The sequence below is a fragment of the Peromyscus eremicus genome, chromosome 3, assembly GCF_949786415.1.
Source record: "Peromyscus eremicus chromosome 3, PerEre_H2_v1, whole genome shotgun sequence".
In the NCBI taxonomy this organism is placed as follows: domain Eukaryota; kingdom Metazoa; phylum Chordata; class Mammalia; order Rodentia; family Cricetidae; genus Peromyscus; species Peromyscus eremicus.
In genome coordinates, this window is record NC_081418.1 from 12,551,837 (window position 1) to 12,579,636 (window position 27,800).

Consider the following 27,800-nt stretch of genomic DNA (forward strand, 5'->3'; position numbering starts at 1 on the left):
CCGGGCGGTGGTGGCGCACGCCTTTAATCCCAGCACTCGGGAGGCAGAGCCAGGCGGATCTCTGTGAGTTTGAGGCCAGCCTGGGCTACCAAGTGAGTTCCAGGAAAGGCGCAAAGCTACACAGAGAAACCCTGTCTCGAAACCCCCCCCCCCAAAAAAAAAAGATTGATCAAAAGTCATATATGCATGTTTATTTCTTCCTTTTACAATCTTTATTCCCCCCCCCCCCCGTCTTATCACTTACTACATTGGCAAGGATCTTTAACACAGTGTTCAGAAAACAGTGAAGCATGTGTGACTTCAGTGGACATTTGCAGCAGATTTTTCTTCTCTACTATTTCTAGTTTCCTGAGATTTTTTTTTTATCTTTTTTTTTTTTTTTTTTTTTTTGGTTTTTTGAGACAGGGTCTCTCTGTGTAGCTTTGCGTCTTTTCCTGGATCTCACTCTGTAGACCAGGCTGGCCTTGAACTCACAGAGATCCGCCTGGCTCTGCCTCCCGAGTGCTGGGATTAAAGGCGTGAGCCACCACCGCCCGGCTTTTTTTTTATCTTAAGTAGGTACCAAAAACTATGTTGTTGTCAAATGCTCTTTAAAAGCAAAACAAATAAACAAACAAGATTAAACATGATGCCCACCCCCTTTTCCTGTTCATGTAATGAATTCTGTTGTTTGACTTTTACATGTCAGACTACTTTGGAATAAAACACCAGTTGGTAGGTTATACTTTCAAGATTTCTTTGCTTTCAGTTGAGCTAATATTTGGGATTTTTACATATTAACTCATGGGAGAGATTGGTCTATACTTGTCCTTTCTCATTATATTGTCCTCTAATTTTAACCTTGTCTTTTTTTTTTCTTCCTTTTCTTCATAGGTTTTGTAAGATTGATACTATTTCCTTGTTTAATATACAGGACAGTTCACCAGGTAGCAATCTTGACCACAAATTTCTTTGTGGAAGTAAAAAATTTCTATGAGAAAATTATTAACATAGTCACTTTATTTAGTAGATTCTAACAATTCAAATTTCTGGTTTCTTTTCATCTTTTTTAGTATTTTTCCCCAGGAAATACATTTTTATATCATCATATGTATTAAGTCTTCTCTTAATGTTTTAATATTTTTTTTCCTTTTTGAGACAGATTCTTGCTGTATTTGTAGCCTAGGCACCTTAAACTCAAAATCCCCCTGCTTCAGCATCTCCTGAGTGCAGAGTGCTAATGCCTTTTTATTGCTTAAAAATCTGTAGAGATTTTCCACTTTTAATTCTGAAATCTGCCTTCCTCACTGTTTTCCTTACTGAGGCTTTATAGAGGATGTTTTTTTTTTTCTTCAAAGAATCATCTTTGGATTTCATTAATTTTCTCTGTCTAATCATAGATTTTTTAAAAAAAATGTTTCTTTAATTTTCAGATAAAGTTCTTCCAGTTATCTTTTACTGGTTGTGTTGGTAGAAGTTTCTCTCCCACCTGCCTGTTCCCAAATACCCAGCAGCCTCTTCTTAAATGATTGACTCTGAGGCTTAATATTACTTACAGACTGTTTGGCCTATGGCCCGGGCTTATTACTGACTAGCTCTTACACTTAAATTAACCCATAATTTTTATCTATGTTTAGCCACCTGGCTTGGTACTTTTTCTCAGTGTGGCATTCTCATCTTGCTTCCTCTGTGTCTGGCTGGGGTCTCCTTACTCAGCCTTCCTCTTCCCAGAATTTTCCTGGTCTGCTTGCCCCACCTATACTTCCTGCCTGGCTACTGGCCAATCAGCATTTTATAAACCAATCAGAGTGACAAATCTTTACAGTGTACAAAAGCATTATCCCACAGCATTTCCCCTTTTTTTGTCTAATTAAAAAGGAAAGTTTTAACCTTAATATAGTAAAACAAAAACAGTTATTAAGTAAAAATTACAGTAACAATATTCAATCCATTTGCATTTGACAAAATTAGAGAAAATACTAAATTATCTATCTTATCTTGGTAAGTCTAAAGTTTTGTATCTGAAGTAGTCTAGAAAGCTACGTCCAAATTCCCAAAATATTGTTTATGAATGTTTGTTTTTATTTAAATGGGGATATGATATAGAAATGATGAAAAAAGATAGATTATTAAATCTACTTTAATCCAAAAAACAGCTGTTAATCCCAAAATCCATTGGTATGGATTTAGGTTTATTAATAAAAATTTAAGGTCAATTTTGTTATACTGTATGTATATTTCTACTCTTGTTTAAGGTATTGTGTTTATGCAATTCATTTAAAATTGTAATATATAATTAAGAAATACAAAATACAGTAATCTATAATAATCAAACTTGTAATCATGTTAGTTAAGTTTTCTAGGTATACAAAGATATATTTTAATTAAATAGGTAATTTTCAAACACTTCAAAGAACTACAGAATATAGCATTTAAAATGTTTTAAGAACATAGACTTTTCTGGACAATGAGACACATCTGCTCCTGGCAGCACCAATTACTTCAAAGAGGATGATGGGCATTGAAGAAACTCATTATGGAGTTTGCTTACAAAATGGAAAAGGCTAGCCATTTGAGCAAGAAACTGCTCTTGCCTGGACTGCTTGACAGTATGTTGTTTAAATTGGACACGCAGGACCCATAAGAAAATGACCACTGAACTTTGCCAAAACAAGGTGGGATGATCCTTCAGGTTCCCGCTTCACAGAAGAAACTGCCAGATATTCTTCAGGACACAGAGAAAAGCGACTGATGAATTTTGCCAAAATAGGCAGAACAGTCCTTCAAATTTCCTGCTTCATTGAAAAGTCTGCCAGAGACTCTATGCCTATAGGCTGAAGATGGATGCCCTAATGTTACGAAAGAACTTTGGGTGACTGTCCAGACAGTCAGATGTCTCTGTCACTTCTAGAATTATGGAAGTTGCTTGCATTGCACTTCCTGTTTACTCAGATAATATTATATCCTTCTGGGGTCTTTGATAGAGTTGAAGACTAGATAGTTATAATTTTCCTTAGTCATGATAAAAGATAAATTAGATATAAAACTTTAGACTCACAAAAATAGGATAGATGATAGAATAACTTCTTTAATTTTGCCAAATACAAATAACTAGATATTGTAACTGTAATTCTTGCTTGATAACTTTTGTTATATGTAATTTTACTATGTTAAAATGAAAACCTTCCTTTTTGATTAGACAGAAAAGAGGAAGTACTGTGGGATGTCTTTTTGTATTCTGTGAATATATGTTGCTACCATTGGTTAATAAAGAAGCTGCTCTGGTCTATGGCAAGACGGGTTATAGCCAGGCAGGAAATCCAAGCAAAGACACAGGGAGAAGGAAGGTGGAGTCAGGGGAGATGCTGCTGGCTGCCAGGGAAGCAAGACATAACAGAACACAGGTAAAGCCACAAGACATGTGGTGATACATGAATTAATAGAAATGGGTTAATTTAAGATGTAATAGTTAGCTAGCAATAAGCCTGAGCCATAGACCAAACAGTCTGTAATTAATATAAGCCTCTCTGTGTTTATTTGGGACTGAGCAGCTGTGAGACACAGGAAAACTTCTGTCTAAGTGACTGTTTTAAACTTAATTCCACTCTGAAAGGTTATATGCTGAACTTCAAGCTTTTGAAATTTTGTTGATGGTTGCTTTATGACATAACATATAGTTAGTTTCCATCAGTGTTTTCTATGGATTTGCATATTCTGTTGATTGTTCTATACTGCCATCTATGTTTAGTGTGTTGTGTCATTCATAACTTGTCTATCCTAATAATTTTTATATACTTAGTCTACCTAGTAATATGAGAGAGATGGTGCAGTACCTGGGTTTAGATCTGTCTGTTGTTTTATTTGTATATCTATTTGCTATATTACTGAGTGTGTATTTAGAATTGTGGTTTTTTAAAAAAAAGGTTTATTTATTTTTATGTGCATTGATGTTTTTCCTGCATTCATGTCTGTGTGAGAGTGTCACATCCCCTGGAAATGGAGTTGCAGACAGTTGTGACCTGCCATGTAGATGCTGGGAATTGAACTCAGGGACCTCTGGAAGATCACCCAGTGCTCTTAACCGCTGAGCCATCTCTCCAGCCCTGGAGTTATGATTACAGTGTGTTTATAATTGTGATCTTTTCCTTGTTGCCTGATGCCTTTGTCATCGTGATATATCCCTTTTTATCTCTTAACAAAGCTATTTCCTTCAAGTCTACTTTGTCAGCTGCTAAAATTGTCAAAAAAGCTGTAGTTATTATTTGTATATCTTTGTCTATACCTTCACTTTTTCTGATATTTATATTTAAAATTTTTCTTGTAGGATGAGAAAGTTTTCTTTTGTTTTGTTTTTCATGTGTGGTATGGGGCCCCAAGCAAGCTAAGTAAGTGCTCCACTTCTGAACTGTCCTTCAAGCTTAATCAACAGCATACAATGGAATTTTGTATTTTATCTAGCCTGGTGGATTTTGTTTAGGATTCTCAGCTTACTTATGTTTAATGTTATCCTTATCTTTGGATTTTTATTTTAACATTTGTATTATACTTTTTTCTTTATCTTATGTATTAGTAAAGTACTTTTATAGTTCCATTTGTCTACTATTTTAGTTTGTATCAGCATGTTAGTTACATGTTATTTTGCCTTTCCTGTGTATATATATTTACTTTCCATTCCTTTGAAATGAATATTAAAACAATTTAAAATTTTAATACATTTTATACACCCCACAAAACATATCTGTCTAACATCAGAAGAAAATACATTTACTTAGTTTTAGGGTAAGATAACAGACTAGATGCTGCTCCATGGACTCCTTAAATGAGAAGAGTCAGAGTGGTAAAGGGGAAGCTAGATCCTGAGTAGAAAAAGAGAGGATGGGCATTGGGAATAAAACAAAACAAAAACAGTGACGGGGCAGCTAAAAGAGCACAGAGAACACAACAGTCATGTCCGTAGCTGCAGCCTGACCTGGGGAGGAGGGAGAAGTAGAGCAACTCTGGGGAGGACAGACCGCCATTTCTAGCCTCAGGATGAGCCTTAAGTCTAGGGTGTGTGTCTACATGGAGGGGAGTAGGGTTGGCGTGAGAGTGACTCCTGTGGAGGCCAGCATTAGAGAAGTGTATCGCATTGATATACCTATCTCAGTGTTCTAACCTGACGCCATTTTATGAGAAGGCCTCTTATTTGAGAATGAGCTTTTCTGGAGACCTGAGAAGAGTCGGGTCAGCAGTCTTTAAGTCAGCAGTCTTGGATGCCCTGCCACAGCATTTGGTTGAGAGACTGTTGTGAGAGGCAGTCTTAGTAAAAGGGAAGGTTTGGACAGATCTCTCCCTCATAGCATCTCCACCCCCTTCTCGCCAGTTTTAGTACCAGAGAGTTCAGACTGGAGGGCAAGGTGGTCAGTGGCTTCATGTCAAAGTTTAGCACAATATACTGTATAGATTACTGTGGTGATGGAGAGCTCTGAGGCTGTGCCCAAGTGATTGTCTACCTCCAAAGCTGTCTCCCTGCTACTTTTTTGCTTTGAGGAAGGACTGTGAACTCTAAGCCCATGCCCAGTGGATTGCCTAATATCCCGTTTCCTCCCAGCTGCAGGGTAGAATCTGAAAGACATAAGACCAGCTGTCTTAGTTAGGGTTTCTACTCCTGTGAAGAGTCACCATGACCATGGCAACCTTATAAAGAAAAGCTTTTAATTTGGGCTGGCTTACAATTCAGATGTTTAGTCCATTATCTTCATGGCAGGAAGCATGGTGGCTTGCAAGCAGATATGGTGCTGGAGAAGGAGCTGAGAGTTCTACATACAGCAGGTAGCAGGAATAGAGAGAGACTACTGGACTGGCTTGGGCTTCTGAAACCTCACAGCCTAACCCCAATCACACACTTCCTCCAACTAGGCCACACCTCCTAATAGTGCCACTCCCTGGTGATGTCAAGCATTCAAAACTATGAACCTATGGGAGTCATTCCTATTCAAACTACCACAGGGCCAAAGAGAGGTAATACAGTAGATTCCACTTATAACCCCTCACCTTTCATCTGGTGAATTCCAATATTAGACACAGAAGTGTCTCAAAAAATGTTAAACTTTTTAATATTTACTATATTTTTAAAAGATTTATTTTTGTTTATTTAGTGTATATGAGAAAAGTATGTGTACACACACACACACACACACACACACACACACACACACACACATGGGCAGGAGGGATGGGTGTGCCTGGGAAGGCCAGAGGAGAATTTTTCCAGAGTCATTTCTCTCCTTCCATCCTTGTTTTGAGGCAGGGTCTCTAACTTCTGGCTGATTTTCCTGTCTCAGCCTCCTATTGTACCATAGGAGTGCTGAGTTTGGGATTACAGAGGTGAGCCATCACATCTGGCTGTTTTTCATGGGTACAGTGGGTTCTGTCAGGGTTGGGTGGCCAGGATCTTTTACCTGCTGAGCTATCTTGCTGGTGCCTTTCAGCATCTTTTAAAAGTATTTTAATGGGAGCTGGAAGATGACTCAGTTTCTTGTAGAGGATCTGGCACCCACATGGCAGCCTGGAACTCCAATTCTAGGGGTCTAACACCCACTCTGGCCTCCTTGGGCACATTGATGCATGAAGGCAAAATGCTCATATACATAAATAAAAAATATTTTAAAATATTTTATGTATAATTCTTTTAAATTTGTGTTCTTTTTCTTAATTTTTTAAAAAGATTTGTTTATTTATTACGTATACAATGTTCTGTTTGCGTGTATTTCTGCAGGCCAGAAGAGGGAGCCAGATCTCATTACAGATGGTTGTGAGCCACCATGTGGTTGCTGGGAATTGAACTCAGGACCTCTGGAAGAACAGCCAGTGTTCTTAACCTCTGAGCCATCTCTCTAGCCCTTTTTCTTTATTTTTTGATGTTTTGCTCTTTTCCTTGTCCTCACATTCTTTTCCTTTTCTTTTATTTAAAGCTGTTTTTTCTTTTTCCCTTTTCCTAACTCTTCCTTGATTTCATTCTTTTATTATTAATATTTGTACATTTATTAACTTTTAACTTTATAATGTACATTATTTTTCTCCTTTTCTGTCATTATTGGTATCATAGTGTATGTAATAATAGATTATAAAATTGTGAGTGACGTATATGTGTAGTGTATGCTTACATGTGTCAGGTACTGTGGAGGATGGAGAAGGATGATGGCAAGTGTTCTATATACCGTTCTCCACTTCATTCCCTTGGGGCAGGATGTCCCACTGAACCTGGAGTTGGACTGGCCACCAGCAAGGCCCAGAATCCTGCCTCTGTCTTTCATAGGCTCAGCTTTTAATGTGGTGTTGGTGCCCAAGCCCAGGCTCTCATGCTTGAGCTGTAAGTGATCTTACCTGTTTAGCCATCTCTCCAGTTACCTAATCATTAAATTTTTAATGATAATTTTTATGTTTGAAATTATAATTACATCATTTTCTCCCCTCCCTTTCCTTCCTCCAACCTCTCCCATGGACTATCCTTGCTCTCTCTGCAATTCATGGTCTCTTTTTCTTTAGTTGTGTGTTTTACACACACACACACACATACACATATACACACATGCACACACACACACACACACACACACACACACACACCCCTAAATACATAACTACAACCTGCTCAGTCCATATAACGTTACTTGTATGGTCTCTGGGCTGGTCACTTGATATATGTTTTACTGTATTTCGATTCTGAGTTTGCTTTGGTTACCATTAACATTAGGACTGTTAATGGTAGTTTGTTTCCTCCACTTTGAGTGGTACTAAGGATTGAGGTCTTAAAAGAAGAATACTCATTAAGCAGAGCCCCAGAAGAGAAACCTATCCAAGTAGATACATAGAAACACAAGAAATACAAAAACAGAAGTTACCGAGACTACCCAGTAGTTTATAATACTTCAATAATTGAATTCAAATACATAGAAATGAAAAACTGACAAAGAACTCAAAAGTCTGATTTAAAATAATCAGTTAACTCAAAAGATTTATATAGTCACATGAATAAAGAAGTCAATTTGGATCCTTTATGAGAATTTCAGCAACCAGGATGAGAAATACAATATTCTAAATGACCAAGATGAGGAAAGATGGTTGGAATATTTATGGTCTGTGTTACAATGAAAGCTATTTAAAAACTAGAAGCAGAAGGCTGGAGAGATGGCTCAGTGCTTAAGAGTGTTGCTGCTATTGGAGAAGACCAGGGTTCAATTTCCAGTACCCACATGATGGTTAACAGTTATCTGTAACTCCAGTTCCGAGGTATCCTCTTCTGGCCTTCTCAAGTACTAGGGGCACATGCATTGCATATCCATATATGCAGGCAAAACATTCATGTACATAAAATAAAAATAAATCTTAAAAAAAACCAAAAACAGGCAAATGGTTGAAATTAACATGTGCAATATAGTCTGTATATGGGATACATGGGAAGCATTTTTTTCATCAAAATTTTTTTCTTGGTAGCTTAAAATAAAATAACACAGTGGCTGGAAATTCTTACATTATTGCTTGAAAAGGAAAGCAAAATTTTGATTTCTTAAAAAATGTCCTGTATGGAATATACATATAAAAGAAAAACTAGCTGTATTTGAACAGGTATCTCCAGGTATCATGTTTAGTGTTTTGTATTGTATTTGCTGTGACTTGTGTCTTATCACTGTTTATGTGCACATGAGTGTAGGGGTATAGTGCACATATGTGTGTCTGGAGGCCAGAGGTTGAAGTCAAGTGTCTTTTCTATTGTACTCCATTTTTAAAAATTTATTAAAGACAAATTCTCTCATAGAACCTGGTGCTCAACAGTTTGGTTAGAGTGTCTGGCCAGCAGGCCCCAGTGGTCTTCTTGTCTTTGCCTTCTAGTACTGGGATACAGGCAAGTACGACTATGCCTGGGTTTCATGGGTACGAGGGTTCGAACTCGGGTCTTCATGTTTGTGTGGAAAGAACTTTTTCCACCAAGTCATCTCAGCCCCTCCATCATATCTCTTTTTTTTTTTGTTTGTTTTTTTTGTTTTGTTTTTCGAGACAGGGTTTCTCTGTGTAGCTTTGCGCCTTTCCTGGAACTCACTTGGTAGCCCAGGCCGGCCTCGAACTCACAGAGATCCGCCGGCCTCTGCCTCCCAAGTGCTGGGATTAAAGGCGTGCACCACCACCGCCCGGCCCATCATATCTCTTGACAGCCATTTCCTTGTTGATTATTAGAAGATTGAAATTATTTTTTCCAAAGGATGATATGATTAAATTTGGTATGAAATAGTAGGGAAAAAACCCTTATCTTTGAATTTGTACATTCTTTATTAATAGTGTTAGTCTTGGACTTGAGATGGCTCCCATGGCGAAGGTACTTACTGCCTGGAGAGCACTGGGGAAAGCTTATCGAACTAAATCCTAATCCAGCTTCTTGGTGAAGCATGCCTTGTTATCCTTATTTGAAAAAATGTCAGTCTGCTTGATGGTGTGCATTACTGTTTCAAATGACATACTTTTCTTCTACTCAAGTGAGCAATAGGGGTGGAGGTGGAAGGCAGGGAGAAGGGTGGGGACATTTTCTAAGTATGACGTGGCCATGGCAATTGTGAAGTCATATTAGTTACACCAGCTGGCATTGGTCATAGGTAACTAACAGATTCTAGGGGAGGAAATGCTATATCTAACTGTGTGCTCACCAGCTCTAATGGGTAATTCTAAACCATAAATCTGGAAAGAGATTTGTGGGGAATAAGAGGGGCTGACAAGGGGAGGGGGAAGGAAATAAGAGAGAGTGGGGGTGGGTATAACCAGAACGCAGTATAAACATGTATAAAAGTATCAAACAGATTTTATTAATAAAGAAGATGATAACTTGCTGCTGTCTGAGAAGATGAAGGTAAGCACCTCTAGGAACTTAGCAGAGGTGCATGTGTTAATGTCACTGAGAAAGTGGTTGTGATAGACAAGAAGTTGTCCCAAAGGAAGTGACCCTGAAAAAACACTTCACAGTAAGGGCCTGTCAGAAATGTTTCATGGCAGTGGTGTAGGGTTCCACGGTGGGGAGTTGCCACCATGGAACAGTTGGAAGACTGGCCAGGTAACTGACTTCACCTGGTTTGACTCTAGATGTTTGTGGTGAGTGGAGGGACTAACTCGGGTGGAATTGGTGTGATCATTGTGAGATCTAGCTTTTCTGATAGGTGCTCAAGAAAGATGCCAACAAGAGCTTTGCCACCTCACTTCCTAACACTTTCGTAATCATCAAACACAACAAACCGTGTGTCTCTCTATTCCCTGGAAAGTGAATCCACTTTATTATTGCTGAAGAGAGAAGACACTAGCCGCCAAACAGGGAATGAAATGCTCTCTAAGTAACATGTGGGAGAGGTGATTCTACTCTTTAAGTCTCTATAGCATATGCTTACAAGTGTTTGTATAACATTCCAGAGAAAGAGTTTGATAAAATAAAAGTGTGGAGAGTGAATTCAGTTACAGAATAGAATAGTTTGCCAAGGTTACACAAGAAGACTAAGACAACCACCACTCATTCTAGTCTTGATACTTGTTTTGTAAGGAAGTGAGGGACTTTAATTCCCAATGTTTCCAATACTTTAAGTTACAATATGTTATAATAAGCTGTTTTTCTTTTTCATTTTTTCTATATTATAATTGGCTAGAGAGTTTTTAATGGTTTTAGAAAACAAAAATTTATAAAGATCACAGAAAATGTATTTTTTCCACTAAGATGACTTTTGTGTGGTTTCTGCTTTTTCTTAGCTAGGGTTATGAGAAAACAATGTGACCAAAGCAAGTCATAGGTAAAAAGGGTTTATCTCAGTGACAGTTGCACGTCACAGTCCATTATTGAAGTCAGGATAGGAACTCACACAGGGCAGGGACCTGGAAACAGGAGCTGCTGCAGAGGCCATGGAAGAGTCCTACTTATTATCTTGCTCCCCATGGCTTGCTCAGCCACTTTCTTACAGCACCCAGACCTACAAGCCCAGCAGTGGCTGTACCCACAGTAGACTGGGCCCTCACATCATTCACTAATTAAGACAGTGTTTCACAGGCTTGCCCACAGGCCAGTCTGGTAGGAGCATTTTCTCAACTGAGGCTCACTCTTCCAAATGACTCTAGCATGTGTCAAGTTGACATAAAACTTGCCTACAAATGCTTACAATCATTTTTGCAGCTTTCTATCACTATGCTTAGGACTATTTTTGTTTAAAGTTTTTCTGTTTAATCTTTTTTAATATGTGGCATTTTCTGTTTCATTTTATTTTTTGAGAGTATAATATAATTACATAATTTCCCCATTCCCTTTCAACTCTCTCCAAACCGTCCTATATACCACTCCTTGATCTTTTTCAAATTATGGCCATTCTAAGTTGAAAATACTGTAAATTAAAAATTCATTTATATTGGTTAGTTTTGTATTATTATTTTAAAACACCATGACTGAGGTAACTTATGAAAGAAAGAATGTATGTGGGCTTCGGTTCCAGAGGTGAGTTCATAATGGCAGAGCAGAGGCATGGCAGCAGAGCTGAAACCTAAGGAACTTCAAGATGCCGGGAGCCCAGAGAGCTGACTTGAAATGGTGTGAGTTTTCAAATTCTCCAGGGCCACCTCCAGTAGCATATTTCCTCCAACAAGGCCACACTTCTAACCGTTTCCAAACAGCGCCACCAACTGGAGACTAGGGGCATCTCATCCTAACCACCACATATCCCTGAAGAATAAGATACTCCAGCCTCGCCTACTCTTCAGAACTGTTCAGAACATTTCTGTTCATCAACAGTTAGACAAGATCATCTAACATCGTCTGTTTTATAGTGAAGTCTTAAATTCATAGGGCCATGAGATGGCTTAGTGGGTATAGGCACTGACTGCCAAGTGTGCTGACCTGAGTTCAATTCCCAGGACCCACGTGATAGAAAGAGAAAACTGACTCGTTCAAGTTGTCCTCTGACCTCCACATGCATACTGTAACCCTTCGCATGAACATGTGTACACACAGACACAAGTAAATAGGAAATAAATGATTGTAATGATTTTTTTTTTTTCTAGACACATTTCTCTGGGTAGCCTTGGCTGTTCTGGAACTTGCTCTGTAGTTGGCCTCAAACTCACAGAGATCCTCCTACCTTTGTGTGCTGAGTGCTAGGATTAAAGGCATGTACCGCCACTACCACCCAGCCCTGAAAAATTATTTAATATAATTTATTGAATAATATGCTGAGAATAAAAAACAGAATAATGATATAGATACACACTTTAGCATTGTCATAAAGTAAAAAAAAGTATTTATAAGTCAGAATTTTGTTTTGTTTTTTGTTTTTCAAGAAAGGATTTCTCTGTGTAACAGCTCTGGCTGTCCTGGAACTTCACTTTGTAGACCAGGCTGGCCTCAAACTCACGGAGATCTTCCTGCCTTTGCCTCCTGAGTGCTGGCTTAAAGGCATATGTCACCACATCCTGACTCAGAATTTTTTGTAGTATTAAGAAATACTAAGTTATAATTGTATCATATTTTAGTTCTGATAGCTGTAATGCAAGGATAGAAAACTATCCCATTCTCCTATTTGGTACCTTTTATGTCATTTCATAACAGATGAGGTAGTCAAGCTCGCTTAGGCCTCTTCTACAAAGATACTAAGGAAGAGTCCTTCTTCCTTCTCAAACGCCTAGCCTGTTGATGTTAGTGCCCAGGGCCTCCCCAGCTATGTAGGATTTTGGAGAATGCCGCAATCAGACTTCAGCAGTGACTGGCATGTGGACTCCTGTTTTCTGTAAAATTTTAAACTTGCAGAGCACATTAGATAAACAAAATTTTCAGGATTCTTTTCCAAATACCTTCTCACTTTCATACTTAAGTGAATGGATTTACTCTCTCTAAAACAAATGATCATCTTTCTTTTTTCATAGATTTTCTGTGAAGACCCTGATTGATCGATCTTGCTTTGAAACAATTGATGATTCATCTCCTGAATTTAATAATTTTGCAGCTGTTCTGGAACAGATTCTGAGTCACCGGCTAAAAGGTAACAGCATTAATATATTATTTATTCTTTCTAAATAGTCTGTGTAGGAAAATAAACTTTTACTGTCTGTTGTGGTTTGGGTAGCAATCATGCTACACTTAAAAGAACAACTATAAATCCGACTTCATAATATCTGATCTTTTGGCCTATGTTATTCAAAAAGAATCTGTTTTTAATATTTACACTCATTTCTAGAATACATTACTAATGTTGAGTATGGATGTGGTGTCATATGCCTTTAATCTCAGCACTTAAGAGACAGATACAGATGGATTTCTGTGAGTTCAAAGTCAGCCTAGTCTGTATGGGGAGTTCCAGGCCAAGCAAGGCTGTGTGATGTGACCCTGTCTCAAAACAAAGCAAAAGTGTGGGGATGGAGAGTTTGCTCTGCAGTTAAGAGCACTTGTTGCTCTCATAGAGGACCTGGGTTTGATTTCCAGCACTTATACAGTGACTTAAAAATATTCATAAGTCTGATTCCAGGCATTCCAACAGGCATGAGCATGGTGCAGGTACATGCACAGAGGCAAAAACATTCATATACATAAGGTAAAAAAATTTTAAACATGAGTATATCTATTGCCATATACAAGAGCAAAGCCACTTTCCCAAAGTGTTTACATTCAAAGCTTAGGTGCTGGCATATCCTAAGCTTATTTACTGGTTTAAGCATTAAATTGATATCCTTATTATCTGTATATATCCTTAAATTAGATAGAGTTGAAAACTTTAGCAATAAGTACTGAAAGGACCAAGCAGATGCCGTAACAGGCTGTCAGTCTTCTTTTGGAGATCAGGCCTCAATTTCAGTTTCCTGAGACTTGAGCAAGCAGTTTCTGGGAGGGCCGTGAACAAAAGACATAGTCCTTGTAGTAGCTCCCTTTCTGCAAGTACTCTGACCACTCAAGGTTCAGCCAGTTGTTCACTGTGTGAGACCCCTCACCAGCTTAGAGCTACATGTATGGGTCAATGTGAAAGCCTGGACCACTCACTGAGCCAGTCCCCACAGTCAGTACATGCTAGGCCAGCCAACCTCCATAGCAGCTCAGGGACAAAGCCTGGGACTTGTCCAGGCCTGCCCAAAAATGATAACCGTAATCCCCAACTGACCTTAGTCAATCGAAAGTTACTGACATGGTTACCACTCACATAAACCAATCCTGAGTCTGTTCCTATGTAGTCTGTAGATCCCAAGCCCCCCTTGCTTTAAAAATCCTGCCCAATTGCTACTCAGGGTCTCTCCTGCTCTGCTGCTACGTCAGGACAGAGAGTCCCAAGTTAACTCACAACAATACCAAGATTCTTTGCTTTTACATCGGATTTGCTCTCTTGGTGGTCTTTGGAGGACTGTGGGTACAATAGTACCTTACAATAAAAAGTATGATTTTGATTTTGTATTTTTTAAATCAGTAAGCATATTTATATCACAACTATGAATCTTTTAAAATTTGAAGGGCAGCAGTGTAGTTAGTGGTAACTGCCCATGCTCAAGTAAATAGCCTCTACCCATGCGTATTCCAGCAACCCTAGTTAAATGCAGTGGATCATACACAAAACACAGCGAAGTAGGACAGTGAAGAAGGGATTCAGAGGAAAGGGGATAGAAGAGAGTAAATGTGGAATATGATCAAAATATATATATGCATGGGATTGTGAAGAAGTCATTTTGTAGTTTAAAGAGTTTATGGAAAACGTTGTCTCAGAATTCATATTTTTTAATTGAAAACTAATATCTAAAGCCAGGTGTGGTGATGCACACCTTTAATCCCAGCAGTCGGAAGGCAGACACAGGTGGATCTCTGTGAGTTCAAAGCCAACCTGGTATACATAGTGAGTTCCAGGCTATCTAGGGATACACAGAGAGACCCTGTCTCAAAAGTGGATAGTATTTAAAGTATAATAAATGAAAACTAAGAATTTTATAGTATAAGTCTTAATAACAACAAATAACAACTTTATTACATCAATTCCATTATCTAATCTTCAAAAGAAAACTTGGGGCCGGGCCGCCACATGCCTTTAATCCCAGCACATGGGAGGTAGAGGCAGGTGGATCTCTGAGTTCAAGGACAGCCTGGTCTACAGAGTAAGATTCAGGACAGCCAGGGCTATGCAGAGAAGCCCTGTCTTGAAAAACCAAAACCAACCAAACAAACAAAAATTTATCAGTAGAAAAGTATAAGGGCATCTTCAGGTTCCATGTTTAATATTGGACAGACTCACTGGACTCCTTTTATACAGCCAATAGATGTCTTCTGAGTTGTGCCTTGGTAAAATATAGAGGATGAATGTTCAGAACTGATTCCATATAACCAAATCTGTTACTGTTATTTCTGAGAAATACTGTAATGAAACTATCAAATCTAGTTAATTTATCAATATAAATTTTAGTGGTATAAGTAAGGAAGCTAATATAAAGTTGAGGAAGTAGCTCAGTGGTAGGGTACTGTATGAGCAGGTACAGACAGGGCCCTAGCTTCAGTCTCCAGGGCCACAAAGCAGCAAGAGTAGAAATCCCATGGACAGCCGGGCATAGTGGCGCACGCCTTTAATCCCAGCACTCAGGAGGCGGAGGTAGGTGGATCTTTGTCAGTTCGAGGCCAACCTGATCTACAAAACGAGTCCCAGGACAGCCAGGGCTGTCCCACAGAGAAACCCTGTCTCGAACCCCCCCCCCCCCAAAAAAAAATCCCATGGACATAATAACATATTGCAGGTTTAAGTTAAATGAGATTAGTAATTAAAAGCATGCTTTTAAAAGTGTTAATATAAGTCAACTATTGTGGTTACTGTGGTTGTTAATAGATATGGATTATAAAATGATTTTTGAGACTATTTGAAAATCTCAAGTGCCTAGAAATTTCATGTTTTCCTATTTTTAATAATGTAATATAATAAATTATATTTTGAGAGGTTATGTATTTTATTTTACACTAAATACTTAAATTTTTATTTTATTTTATTTAAAACTCCTAATGTTTTGATATAAGCACAAATTTAAAAAGATGGGAGTCCAATTAGCGAGAATGAGGAGGGTTTATATGAGCGAGAATTGTTGAGACCAAGGTTGGATAAAGCACAGGACAAATAGCCAAATGAATGGAAACACATGAACTATGAACCAATGGCTGAGGGGTCACCAACTGGATCAGGCCCTCTGAGTGGGTGACACAGTTGATTGGCCTGATCTGTTTGGGAGGCATCCAGGCAGTGGGACCGGGTCCTGTGCTCATTGCATGAGTTGGCTGTTTGAAACCTGGGGCCTATGCAGGGTCGCTTGGCTCAGCCTGGGAGGAGGGAACTGGACCTGCCTGGACTGAGTCTACCAGGTTGATCTCAGTCCGTGGGGGAGGCTTTGCCCTGGAGGAGGTGGAAATGGGGGTTGGGCTGGGGGGAAGGTGAGGGAGGCCGGAGAGGGGAGAACAGGGCTGATATGTAGAACTGAATTGTATTGCAAAATAAAAATTAAAAAAAAGATCTAATTTTATCAGACTATAAGATTTATTTTTATCAAGTTACTACTTGTTTTTGAAATAAAGATCCTTTGGCTTATGCATTAAATTTTCTCCAGACAAAGTTAAATATCTCCCTCAGACATAGCGTAGGCTGTGCTGCCACAGGTAAAATGAAGAGATGACAAAATTATCTAATTTTAATTCATTTTAAAAGTCATAATTGGAGAAAAGGAGACTTTTAAAATCTGTCATGTATTATTTGCACTAATCCCTTGATCCAATGATGGTCTTATTTTTTCTAGAACATAGTTGAGAAGGAAGAATTCATCACAGAATATTAAAAATAGTAAGACCTGAGTTCTGTTTCTTCAGCTCTGTACCATTTAAACTTCAGTCATTTTAAAGTATAAGTTGAGCACAATAGCTCCTTTCTGTAATCCCAGCTCTGTAGAGGCTGAGGCAAGAGACTGTGAGGTTGAGGCGAGCCTGAGCTATGCCGTTAAGACACTTCTTCATCTGACTTTGTGTCTCCTAATAAAAGCCACTGCAGAAGCTGTGCACGTAAGTGTTCTGCTGAAGTCAAGCGTTTAGCCTCCTCGGTGATAACTGCATCCTCACCGTGTGTTTCTATAGCGCTGCTTTAATCAGGACAAGGGATTGCAGGATGAGAAGTAGCCGTCTCTTGTAGTCTGATGAACAAGAAGTATGCTCAGTAGTACTTCTATTTTCTTTTTCTTTTTTTATTTTGAGACAGGAACTTTCTATGTGGTCTTGCTCTTCTGGCACTCACTTTATTGACCAAGCTGGACTCCCAACTCACAAAGTTCTGTCTGCCTCTGCCTCCCATGTCGGGGACCTTCTCTGACCTGTCGAAGGGTTCTTGGGGGGAGGAAAGAGGAATGAGGAAGTATTAGATGGAAATATAGATGAGATGACAAGAAAGACAGAAACACAGGATAGTTCAGGAGGGCCCAGGGTCAACACCCAGCCACCCAGAGTTTTATTCTAAAGGGCTTTTTATATACTACCAAGGAGAGAGGCAGAAGACCTCCCACTTTCAAGATCAAAGTACAATGTACAGCCAAGTGTAGACCCTTCAAAACACCTGTTAATCACGCCCCTGGCCAAATCATCCCATTATGCAGCCCTGCTGGGTAAGCAAGCTCAGATTGACCCTGAGTAAGGCCTTACTAGGGAGCTTCTGTGGGCCAGCACACTCCCAGTGCTGGGATTAAAGGTGTGCACCACTGCACCCAGCCCACTCAGTAGTATTTCTAATTGGTGGACTTACAGCCTTTTGTTTGAACACGTCTGATCTCTGGGAACTAGTAAGGCAGTTCATGAAGGTTTTGGACAGTTTAGGTAGTTAGAAAATTCTTCTATTTATGAGTCAGCAAGATGGTTCAGGAGGCAAAGGTGTTTGCAGCCAAGCATGACTTCTCAAATTTGATTCCAGTGACCCACAAGGTAGAAGGAGAGAACCTACTTCCAAAAATTGTCCTCTGACCTCTGCACCTGTGCTGTGACATGTATACACACACACACACACACACACACACACACACACACAATACGTGCACACACTAAATATAATTTTAAAAATTAAGAAAGAAAATTTTTATGTATGCCAAGCCAATAAATCCCAGTGTGCTTTGCCTTTTTCCTGGAGAATTTTCAAATGTGAGCTTAATAACTGTTATAGGATTACTGTTATAAAATGCCTCTCTCCAGTTCTCCTCTTGTCACTCCCGGGGAGACAGCTGTCTGTAGACCCTTAAGTCTTCTAACTACTCCAGTGTTGTTTGTTATTCCTCTTGTGTGTCACTGATCTGTTACTGCTCCTCTTAGAAGCTGGTGCCGAGACTGTGGAAAGTGACTCCAGTGGTCTAAATCCTGTAGTTTTCATAACTTAGGAGTCGACTGTTTTAAATTTCCCATGCCACATATTTGGTTCATAGTCAAATTAAAGCCAAAGCACAATCCCAAGGCCTCCTTAAATTCTGCTTCTTTTATGTTTTATGCTGTGGGATGGTCTGTATAGTCTATATGTCAAGTGTGTTGCTGATTGGTCAATAAATAAATCACTGATTGGCCAGTGGCCAGGCAGGAAGTATAGGTGGGACAAGGAGGAGAATAAAGCTGGGAAGTGGAAGGCTGAGTCAGAGAGAGACTGCCAGCCGCCGCCTTGACAAACAGCATGTGAAGATGCCGTTAAGCCACGAGCCATGTGGCAAGATATAGATTTATAGAAATGGATTAATTTAAGCAGTAAGAACAGTTAGCAAGAAGCCTGCCACGGCAATACAGTTTGTAACCAATATAAGTCTCTGTGTTTACTTGGTCGGGTCTGAGCGGCTGTGGGACTGGCAGGTGAGAGAGATTTGTCCTGACTGTGGGCCAGGCAGGAAAACTCTAGCTACAGTTTTATGTCACTGAATTATTTAAGTGAGATGAAGTTTCTTAGGGACAAATGCTGTATCTTAGTTATTTGTTATTGATTATATTTCTATTCTATAAAACACTGTGACTAGAAGCAACTTACAAAAGGAAGAGTTTGGGCTTGTGACTCTAGAGGGCTTAGAGCCCATCACGGCTGGAGGCCCAGAATCAGGTAGACATGGCAGCAGGGGCAGAAAGAGGAGGACTCACAGCCTGAACCACAAGCAGGGAGCAGAGAGAAAAACTGGGAGTAATGTGAGGCCTTACGTTCTGTTCTCAAGCTAGTCCTAGTAACATGCTTCTTCCAGGATGGTCACACCTTCCAAACAAGGCCAGCAACTGGGGACCAAGTATTCAAATACCTGAGGCGATGGGCCATGTTTATGATTCAAGCTACCACATGCAGTTTTATTTACCTTGTCACCTACTTCAGAAATAGACAAGATGGCTATAAAATTGCAAATGTTGTCACACCTTACTTTATAATGGAATCGTGTTCTAAGAAATGCATTATTGGGCAATCTTGTCACTGTATAAATCATAAAGTATACTTCCGCAAACTGAGGGGACTACATCACTAGCCAATATAATCTATGGAACTTGTCTGTTATATGTAGTTCATGGTTGACTAAAACCTTATTATATGGCACCTTATTGTAAATGGAAGCTATATCCCATGTTTATGGATTAAAGTATTAAAAATTAATAATCTATATATACCACCCCAAAGTACAGATTCTAGCAAGTTTCTATACCAGTGGTTCTCAACTTGTGGGTTGTGACCCCATTTGTGTTGAATGACCCTTTCACAGGAGTCTTGTATGTCTGATATTTATATTATGATTCATAACAGTGGCAAAATTAAAGCTATGAAGTAGCAACAAAAATAATTTTATGATTGGGGTCACCACAACAGGAGAAACTTCATTAAAGTGTTGCAACATTAGGAAGGTTGAGAACCACTGTTCTATACAATGATATTTTTCATAGGTGTAGAAAAATCCTAAAGTCCACATAGCACTACTTAAACCCCTGAATATCTAAAACTGTCTTGAGCAAAAGAAACAAAACTGGAGACTCTCTGAACCAAAATATATTACAGCTGGGAATGGTGGTACATGCCTGTGAGTCCAGCACTCAGGAGGCTGAGGCAGAATTGCCGGCCGTAGGCCAGATTGGTCTACAGTGTGTGGCCCTTGCTGGGGATTAGTGGGGATACCACAGACAAACCAATGAAAAAAGTTGGCTTCACTTTTAACAGAGGTACCAGTAATACATGATTGGAAAAGGATAGTCTCTTCAGTAAATGATACTGGCACAACAGAATATCTGCATGTAGAAGATATTGCATCCTATGCAAAAACAAACTGAAATGAGTTAACTATTTAAGTGTTAAAGACTTGAAACCTACCACAAGAAAACGTAAGGGAAAGCCTTTATGACATTGACTAGGTGGTGATATTTTAGATGTGAATCCAAAAGCAAAAATTCACGTGAGATTATAGAAAATTAAAAAGCTTCTGATTAGCAAATGAAACAAACTGCAGAATGAAGAGATAGCCTACAAAAAGAGAGAAAATATTTGCACACTGTACATCTGATGAATTAATATCCATAATATAAAAGGAACTAAAAAAACTCAGAAAATAACTGATTTTAAAAATTGGCAGTGGTTCAGGATGTACCCAGTGGTAGTGTGCTTACCTAGTGTGCTTAGAACCCTTGGATTCCTAGCACTGAAAAATGAATTATTAAAAATCAGTAATTAAAATTCTTCGAAGACCTGAAAATACATTTTATCCAAAGAAGATACAAATAGCTAGTAAATGTGAAAAGATGTTCAACATCACAGATTATCAGGGAAATGCAAATTCAAACCACAGTGAAATATTTCACTCTAGCTGTAACAAGTCCTGACAAAGCTGTATAGAAACAGAAATACGTTCACTCCATTGGTGAGAATGTAGGTTAGTATACCCATTGTAGAAAACACTGTGAGAATCTTAAAACGATTAACAATAGAATTTATGATGCAGTAATCCCACTGTTGGCTATATATCCAAAAGAAATAGGAGAAATATGCCAAGGAGATACCTTTGACTCATGTTACTTGCAGTATTATTCACATTGTCCAAGGTGTAGAGTCAACTTAAGTATTTTTCTACAGATAAATGGATAAAGCTGGAGATTCAATCTATCTAATTTCAGAATTTAGTATTTTGATAATAGCAATCAGTGTACCAATGAAATCTTATACACAGATCAAATGAATAAATAGAAAATTCATAAATAAACCCATTAAAAATCTTGACTTGTTTTTTTGTTTTTGAATGTGCATGTCATTCAATTGAGAAGTTAACATATAATGCTAGAACAATAAATATATATGAGAAAAATTTTAAAAAGAATTTAAGGACCAGTGTGGTGGGATTTGCCTTTAATCCCAGCACTTGGGAGACAGAGGCAGGCAGATCTCTGAGTTCCAGGATAGCCTGGCGTATAGCATGAGTTCCAGGCCAGCTAGCGCTACATAGAAAAAAACAGAGTTTAGATCCATAGCTAGCACTATATCTGTCCATCTACCTACTGCCTGTCCATCTGTCTGTCTGTCTGTCTATCTATCTATCTGGCAATCAATCATTTATCTGTCTATCTCAAATAATGCAAAGTGAAAAAAGCTTAAAACTCAAACAAAATTAACATATTTATAATGTCCATTATAACAGAATTACAACCTGATAAAATATATTATACTTTAAAACAGTAACAACAGCAACCGCAAAATCCCTAGAAAGCCCTTTTGTCTCTGCAAAGACAAAGTTAAGACAGTGGAGCAAGCCGCAGACCAGGGTACATGAACTAATTACACATTTGAAGAAGGGTTTCTATTCAGAGTATCCAAAGACTTGATATATAATGTAATTGTCAGTGCATAGAGAACGCATACAATAAAATTAAAATTCATGAAATGGAAATAAACAAGAGTAAAGCAATTATATAAATCAGTAAACAAAACTGTACATGATAGTGTGAAAATGACCAAATGACAAGCTCAGTTAAAAATACACAAAAGAGTTGAGCAGACAATACACACACACACACACACACACACACACACACACACACAGACAATGATATATAAGCAGCATGTAAATATGTAAAAAAGATGCTGTCAAAATCATTATTAGAGAAATAAAATTGGTCTGAGGAGCTGGGCATTGGGGCAAATCCTTTAATCCCAGCACTTGGGAGACAGAGTCAGGTGGGTCTTTTTGAGTTCAAGGCCAGCCTGGGCTACATAATGAGTTCTAGGAGAGTCAGGGCTATGTAGAGAGAACCTGTTTCAAAAACATGAAAGAACAAATTTTCTGAGGATGTCTCAGGATTCCCAGGCTTTAAGCAGAATTCTGTTTAGGAAAGCAAGTACTACAAAGAGAATGAATGGGCATGACACAATGATTAGCAGTTCACTAAGCTCAGAACTGTGGATTTTAATAAAATTTTCATGAAAATTGTTAAAGTGAATGGCACATCCATGGGGATATGAAAGACTATATTTCCCTTTAGGGCATTTATTCTTTTGGTCCTCTAGAAAAGTACACAGTGAGGGTGTTGAAACCATGAATTAAGGGATAGTATACTGAATCTGAGATCTTTCAAGGCCACAGACTTCATGAGGGCATATATATGGGGAAATTCCCTGGTACCTTAGGTTTTCGCTGTAGGGCAAATACCTATTTGCAATCCCAAGAATGTTTAACCACATAGGAACATTCTAAGCATTCATAGGAGCATTAGAAGGCACAGCTACCAAGCTAGAACTGTTGTTTTGTTGGTACCTCATGTCTAACTCCTTTCTGAGACTGTTCCAGGTCTCAGGATTGATCTTACAACTGTTGGTTAAGACATTTTGTGATGTTGAAAACTGAAGTTTTGCAATGAAGACTGGGGTCAGAGTTTCGTGTTAGACTCACAGGGTCCACAAAGAGGGAACGGAACGTGAGCTGACTGTAGGAATCCCTCTCCCAGCCCTGCATTCCTCTACCTTCTGCCTAACAAAACCATGGCGAGCTTCCTCTGTACACTTACCGAATTCTGAGAGATACATGGAGAGAAGCTAGAGCTCTCATGCATCGTTGCTGGGATAAAATACTATACAGCATCTCTAAGAAAACTTGTGATCTTTTATGAGTATACTTTTATTTTCCAGAAATCCTGGGCCTTTACTCAAGAGACATAAACACCTATGTTTATGCAAAAACTATTTAGAACAGTTTTATTTATACTTGTCAGAAACCAGAAGCAACCCAGATATCTTCCACATGATAAAAGGCTAGCTATCATATACAATGAAAAAATTCAGTAATTGAAAATATATTTCTACTTTGCAACATGTGTGAATATCAAATGAATTATAATAAATATGTGATGCAAAATTATGAAAACTTAGTATATGATCCATTTATTTGACATTTTGGAAAAGGGTACGCTGTACTGTCTAGAACTAGGTCAGTGGTTACAGGTTGGCAGGTTGACTACATAGCGTCAACATGCTGGAGGGGTTTTGGGTGATGGAATTGGTATGCATCTTTTGTTTATAGTATGTGTCTCCTGTGTTTCCAAAGTTTGATACAAATGTCTAGGAACAATGAATTTATTAAAAAATGAGTTTATAATTCCCTCAAGGGAGGATTGTGTGTTTTCATTATAATACCTGAAATTCAATTCTTTGATCCCCAGTTACTTTATAAGGTTGGATAGTCCGTCACAAAGTGCAGTAGAGTAAGTCTCAAGGACCATTCATTTGCTATCACCTCTCCACGTTCTTCTTGACTAAATGTTACTTGTTTCATCGATTTGGAAGTGAGTCATAACCTGAAGTCTCTCTTCTTTTCTGGAGCAGATGCCTTAACTTTGTTATTTTGTATGTAGTTTCTGGTTTTTCTTTCCATTTTAAACTCCTTACAATATTGTACACATATTCACGCACTATTCTTTTTATTCCATTTATTCTGGTTGTTCAGCAACCCATCTGTCTTGGTTAGGGTTTCTGTTGCTGTGAAGAGACACCATGACCACAGCAACTCTTATAAAGGAAAACATTTAATTGGGGTGGCTTATAGTTTCAGAGGTTCAGTCATTATCATCATGGTGGGACATGGTGGCATGCAGGTAGACATAGTGCTGGAGAAGGAGCTGAGAGTTTTAATCTTTATCATCAGACAGCAGGAAGTGAACTGTGTACCACACTGAGTGTAGGTTGAGCAAAGAAGACCTCAAGACCCACCCCCACAGTGACACACTTCTTAAAGAAGGCCACACCTTCTCCAACAAAGCCATGCCTCTTAATAGTGCCACTCCCTTTGGAGGCTATTTTCTTTCAAACCACCACACTGTCCATTCTGGTTATTCAGCAACCCATCCAGGCAGGATTTGGGCTACAAAGATTAATAAGGTATGCATTTCTTGACATCTGTATTTAAAGGTTATAAAGAAGATAATTTAGCAGTGTTATATGAATGAGTCATGTCATTTTAAAATTATTACTAATTGTGATGTAATACAAAGGAGTTAGTAATCTCTGCTTGGTTAAGGGGAAAGTTTCAAATGGGAAAGAGGCGTAAAAGTGGCTTAAAGGAAATGCAGCTTAATTTTTTAAATGCCATTTGTAACTTTGCTCATTTAATGGGTTAGTAGATCAATAGCTAGGGAGTCTGCATGGGACCAGCCTAGTCCCTCTGCACATAGGTGACAGTTGTGTAGCTTGGTCTGTTTGTAGGGCCCTGAGCAGTGGGGCCAGGATCTGTCCCTGGCGCATGAGCTGGCTTTTTGGAACCTATTCCCTATGGTGGGCTGCCTTGCTCAGCCTTGATGCAGGGGGAGGAGCTTGATGTGCCATACATTGTTGACTCCCATGGAGGCCTTACCCTTTTGGAGGAGTGGATGTGGGGGAGGCTAGAAAAGAGGTGAGAGGATGGAACAGGAGAAGAGAAGGGAGGGGAAACTGGTTGGCATCTAAAATAAAAAAAATATTAATTATAAAAAAGAAAAAATTAGCAGTTAAGTGGTCAGAAACAGTCTTATAAATTTCAACTGGGTGTTATGGTGGTTGAATTTATTAAAGGTTATACAAAATAGTTAAGTGGAAAGGGTTCTGCAGCATTCTAAAGAGCTACAAAATAGTGCTAGCATACCACATATTAAAGAAAAAAATCAAGATGTGACATGTCGTTTCTTCTGAATTAATCTGCTCATTCTTCTTACAAATATTGGACTAAATGACTCACATTCAATTGGGGATTTGCATTGATTCTGAACATTTTCTCAGTGGCTCTGTGAACAGTTAATCTTTTCTTTGTCCTTAATCTACCACACTGTCCTTAGCCTTTTCACCTTTCTGACTGTACCAGGTGCATGCCAACACAGAATGTCAGTGCCTGCCTTTCCCTGTGTAGGGAGGGGCCCTCTTCTAGTATGTGAATGGTCAATGCCACAATTTACTTGAGAACTACTCAGTGAGGTCTGCCCCATTCACAATGTTTAAAAGTATGAATCATCTTTCCATCTCTTACCACCCCCTCACACCTAACATCTTTTTTCTCTGTATTTTTTTTAAGTCTATCTAATATATTGTATGATTTACTCATTATTATTGTCCTTTTTCAGGGCTAATAACTTTGTCTCACTGTTAATATATTCCAAGTATCTGTTACATTGAGGTGGTGGATGTTCAGTGAAAATTTGTAAATTTGAACATTTAATGCAGAAACAATAATTTCCCCCAATAACATTCGAGTTCAGACACTTAGAAAGAGCTAAAACTCCCTTGGTTTGACACTTCATAATTTCTGTAATCCAACTGGACTGCTCTGATACCTAAGCCTTGGCTTCAGCCTCAAAGTGCTTCCTGACTTAGATGGTAAATAGTCACCTCCCTATGAGGCCGTCTTTTGAAGTGAGTATAAACACTCTTAGAAACAATAGGTAAAGATAAACCTGTCCATTTGGCTTTTGAGTTTTCTTTGTTCATTTCTGAAGGCTTTCCAACTTCTGAATCCTGGTTTGCACACAAAATGAGACTTGAATTGTTTCTTAGTGACATGAACACAAGTCATCCAATAAGAGCCCATAGACTCAGGCCAAAACATGATACCAGAGATAAGAGACTGCTCTAATTGCCAGGATTTGGTGTTTAGACAATGGACAAGGCCATCTGAGAAATTCCCTTTTTAACTTAAGTGCTTGGAAATTTAAGAAAATCTCAGCAGATTTTTAAGTTAAAAAAATCATATTTAAACAATTTCCAAAGCATAGGGTTTTATGTTCTATGGAAAATTCGATTTACTGTCTTAAATCTTACAGAAAATAAAATAATTATTAATGTGTCTTAGTAAATTTAAGGTTTAGTTGTTTAACTGCAGATTCTAAAAATAGAAACTCATAGTTTCTAAGCCAACTTTAGAGAAAACAGTTAATCACTAGAAAAAAATAAGTCTTTAAATTTCTGTACTTTTCACATATTATTTTCAATATCCATTATATCCCTGTGCTTTCCCTTTTCTTCACTGTAGAGCCCTCATCATTTCTTGTTTTTCTGATGCTTTTTGAGTAGACTCTTGACAGTGAAATTTTATTCTGTTACTATCATACGGATGCCTGAACTGCTTTACATTTCTATTAAAAGTAGAGGAAAAGCAAGGGGGAAAAAGGATGAAAGCCCATCGTGATTTATATTTTTCTGTACATACCTTCATCTTTTGGGGGTACCCATCTCCTCTTTGCCCTTTTTTCTTCTCACCATTCAGAAAAGAGGTATGTCATTCAAATATAAAGTTGTAATAGTGTAAAAATGTCCAAAATTATCAAATATAACTGCAAATTACAATTTTGTGTATTTATCACCATAATTCACGACATAAAGTATACTGTTTCAACTAAAGTATACTTTTCATTGGATTTCGGTATATTTGCAGTTATGCAGCTATCAGTGACACCTGCCTCCAGAACATTTTATATGCAGCTATCAGTGATACCTGCCTCCAGAACATTTTATATGCAGCTATCAGTGATACCTGCCTCCAGAACATTTTATCAGCCCTAAAAGTAGCTCCTACCTATTAATGGTTGTCTTTCTCCACCTTCATCCACCCCCTGGCAACCATTAAAACTACTGTCTATGCCAATGTATTTAGTTATTCTGGACATTTCATAAACTATTAGTCCTTCTGTATTTGGTTTTGTGTATACTTTCTTTGACTTAGCACAGGGTTTTCAAACCATGTTATTGTACATCAGGACTATATTCTTTTTTGTGATTGGATGATGGTCCATTATATGGATATGCTTCCTTTATGTATCCATTCATTAGTTAATGGACATTTGCACTTTTATGTATTTTTGCTCTTATAAATAATGCTGTTAGATGTATCCATGTACAAGTTCTTGTTCCTGCGTGTTTTCTGTTCTTGTGGATATGATTTCCATTTTATTTTATTTTTGACAAGTATATAGTATTTATTATATGAACTTTCAACAGTTGATTTCTTCTAAAAGTTTACTTCCTACAGACATACTGTGTGTCAGTGAAATCTATTTTTACACAGCACTTTAATTTCTTCAAAGTTATTTCCTAATAACAGTAGCTAATGAATTATTGGAATTGTGGTTATTGAAAACAAAGTATTTATAAAATTTGAATTTTATATGTTGTTAAATTCACTACCAAAAAGGCTTTTACCAACAATAATGTGTGTGATTGCTATTTTTTGATATCTCATTTCATTGTTATTGTTAATATTTAACTTTTTGTTTCATGGAGAATAAGTATTTATATAGCATTGAAAGTCTAAAATTCTAAAACAGAGCCCCTCCATATTAAGCACTTGCTTCTGTTTGGATC

The 27,800-nt window shown here is 38.2% G+C and overlaps 2 protein-coding genes across 5 annotated transcripts in view; one reads left to right on the plus strand and one right to left on the minus strand.

The window, feature by feature from the left end:
- Window positions 1–27,800, minus strand: part of Abcb1 (ATP binding cassette subfamily B member 1) — a 159,845-nt gene that overhangs the window by 110,060 nt on the left and 21,985 nt on the right. The gene's annotated exons all lie outside the window — the stretch shown is intronic.
- Rundc3b (RUN domain containing 3B) overlaps window positions 1–27,800 on the plus strand; it is a 164,974-nt gene that overhangs the window by 6,387 nt on the left and 130,787 nt on the right. For 2 of the 4 annotated variants that reach the window (XM_059257285.1, XM_059257286.1), the window contains exons 1-2: window positions 9,628–9,668; window positions 12,892–13,007. Coding sequence is in view for 2 of the 4 variants with exons in the window: in XM_059257287.1 (XP_059113270.1) it covers window positions 12,892–13,007 (116 nt within the window). In the remaining 2 variants the exon portion in view is untranslated. Of the gene's footprint in view, window positions 1–9,627; window positions 9,669–12,891; window positions 13,008–27,800 lie in introns of those variants that run through there. The other 2 variants (XM_059257287.1, XM_059257288.1) reach the window with 1 other exon arrangement.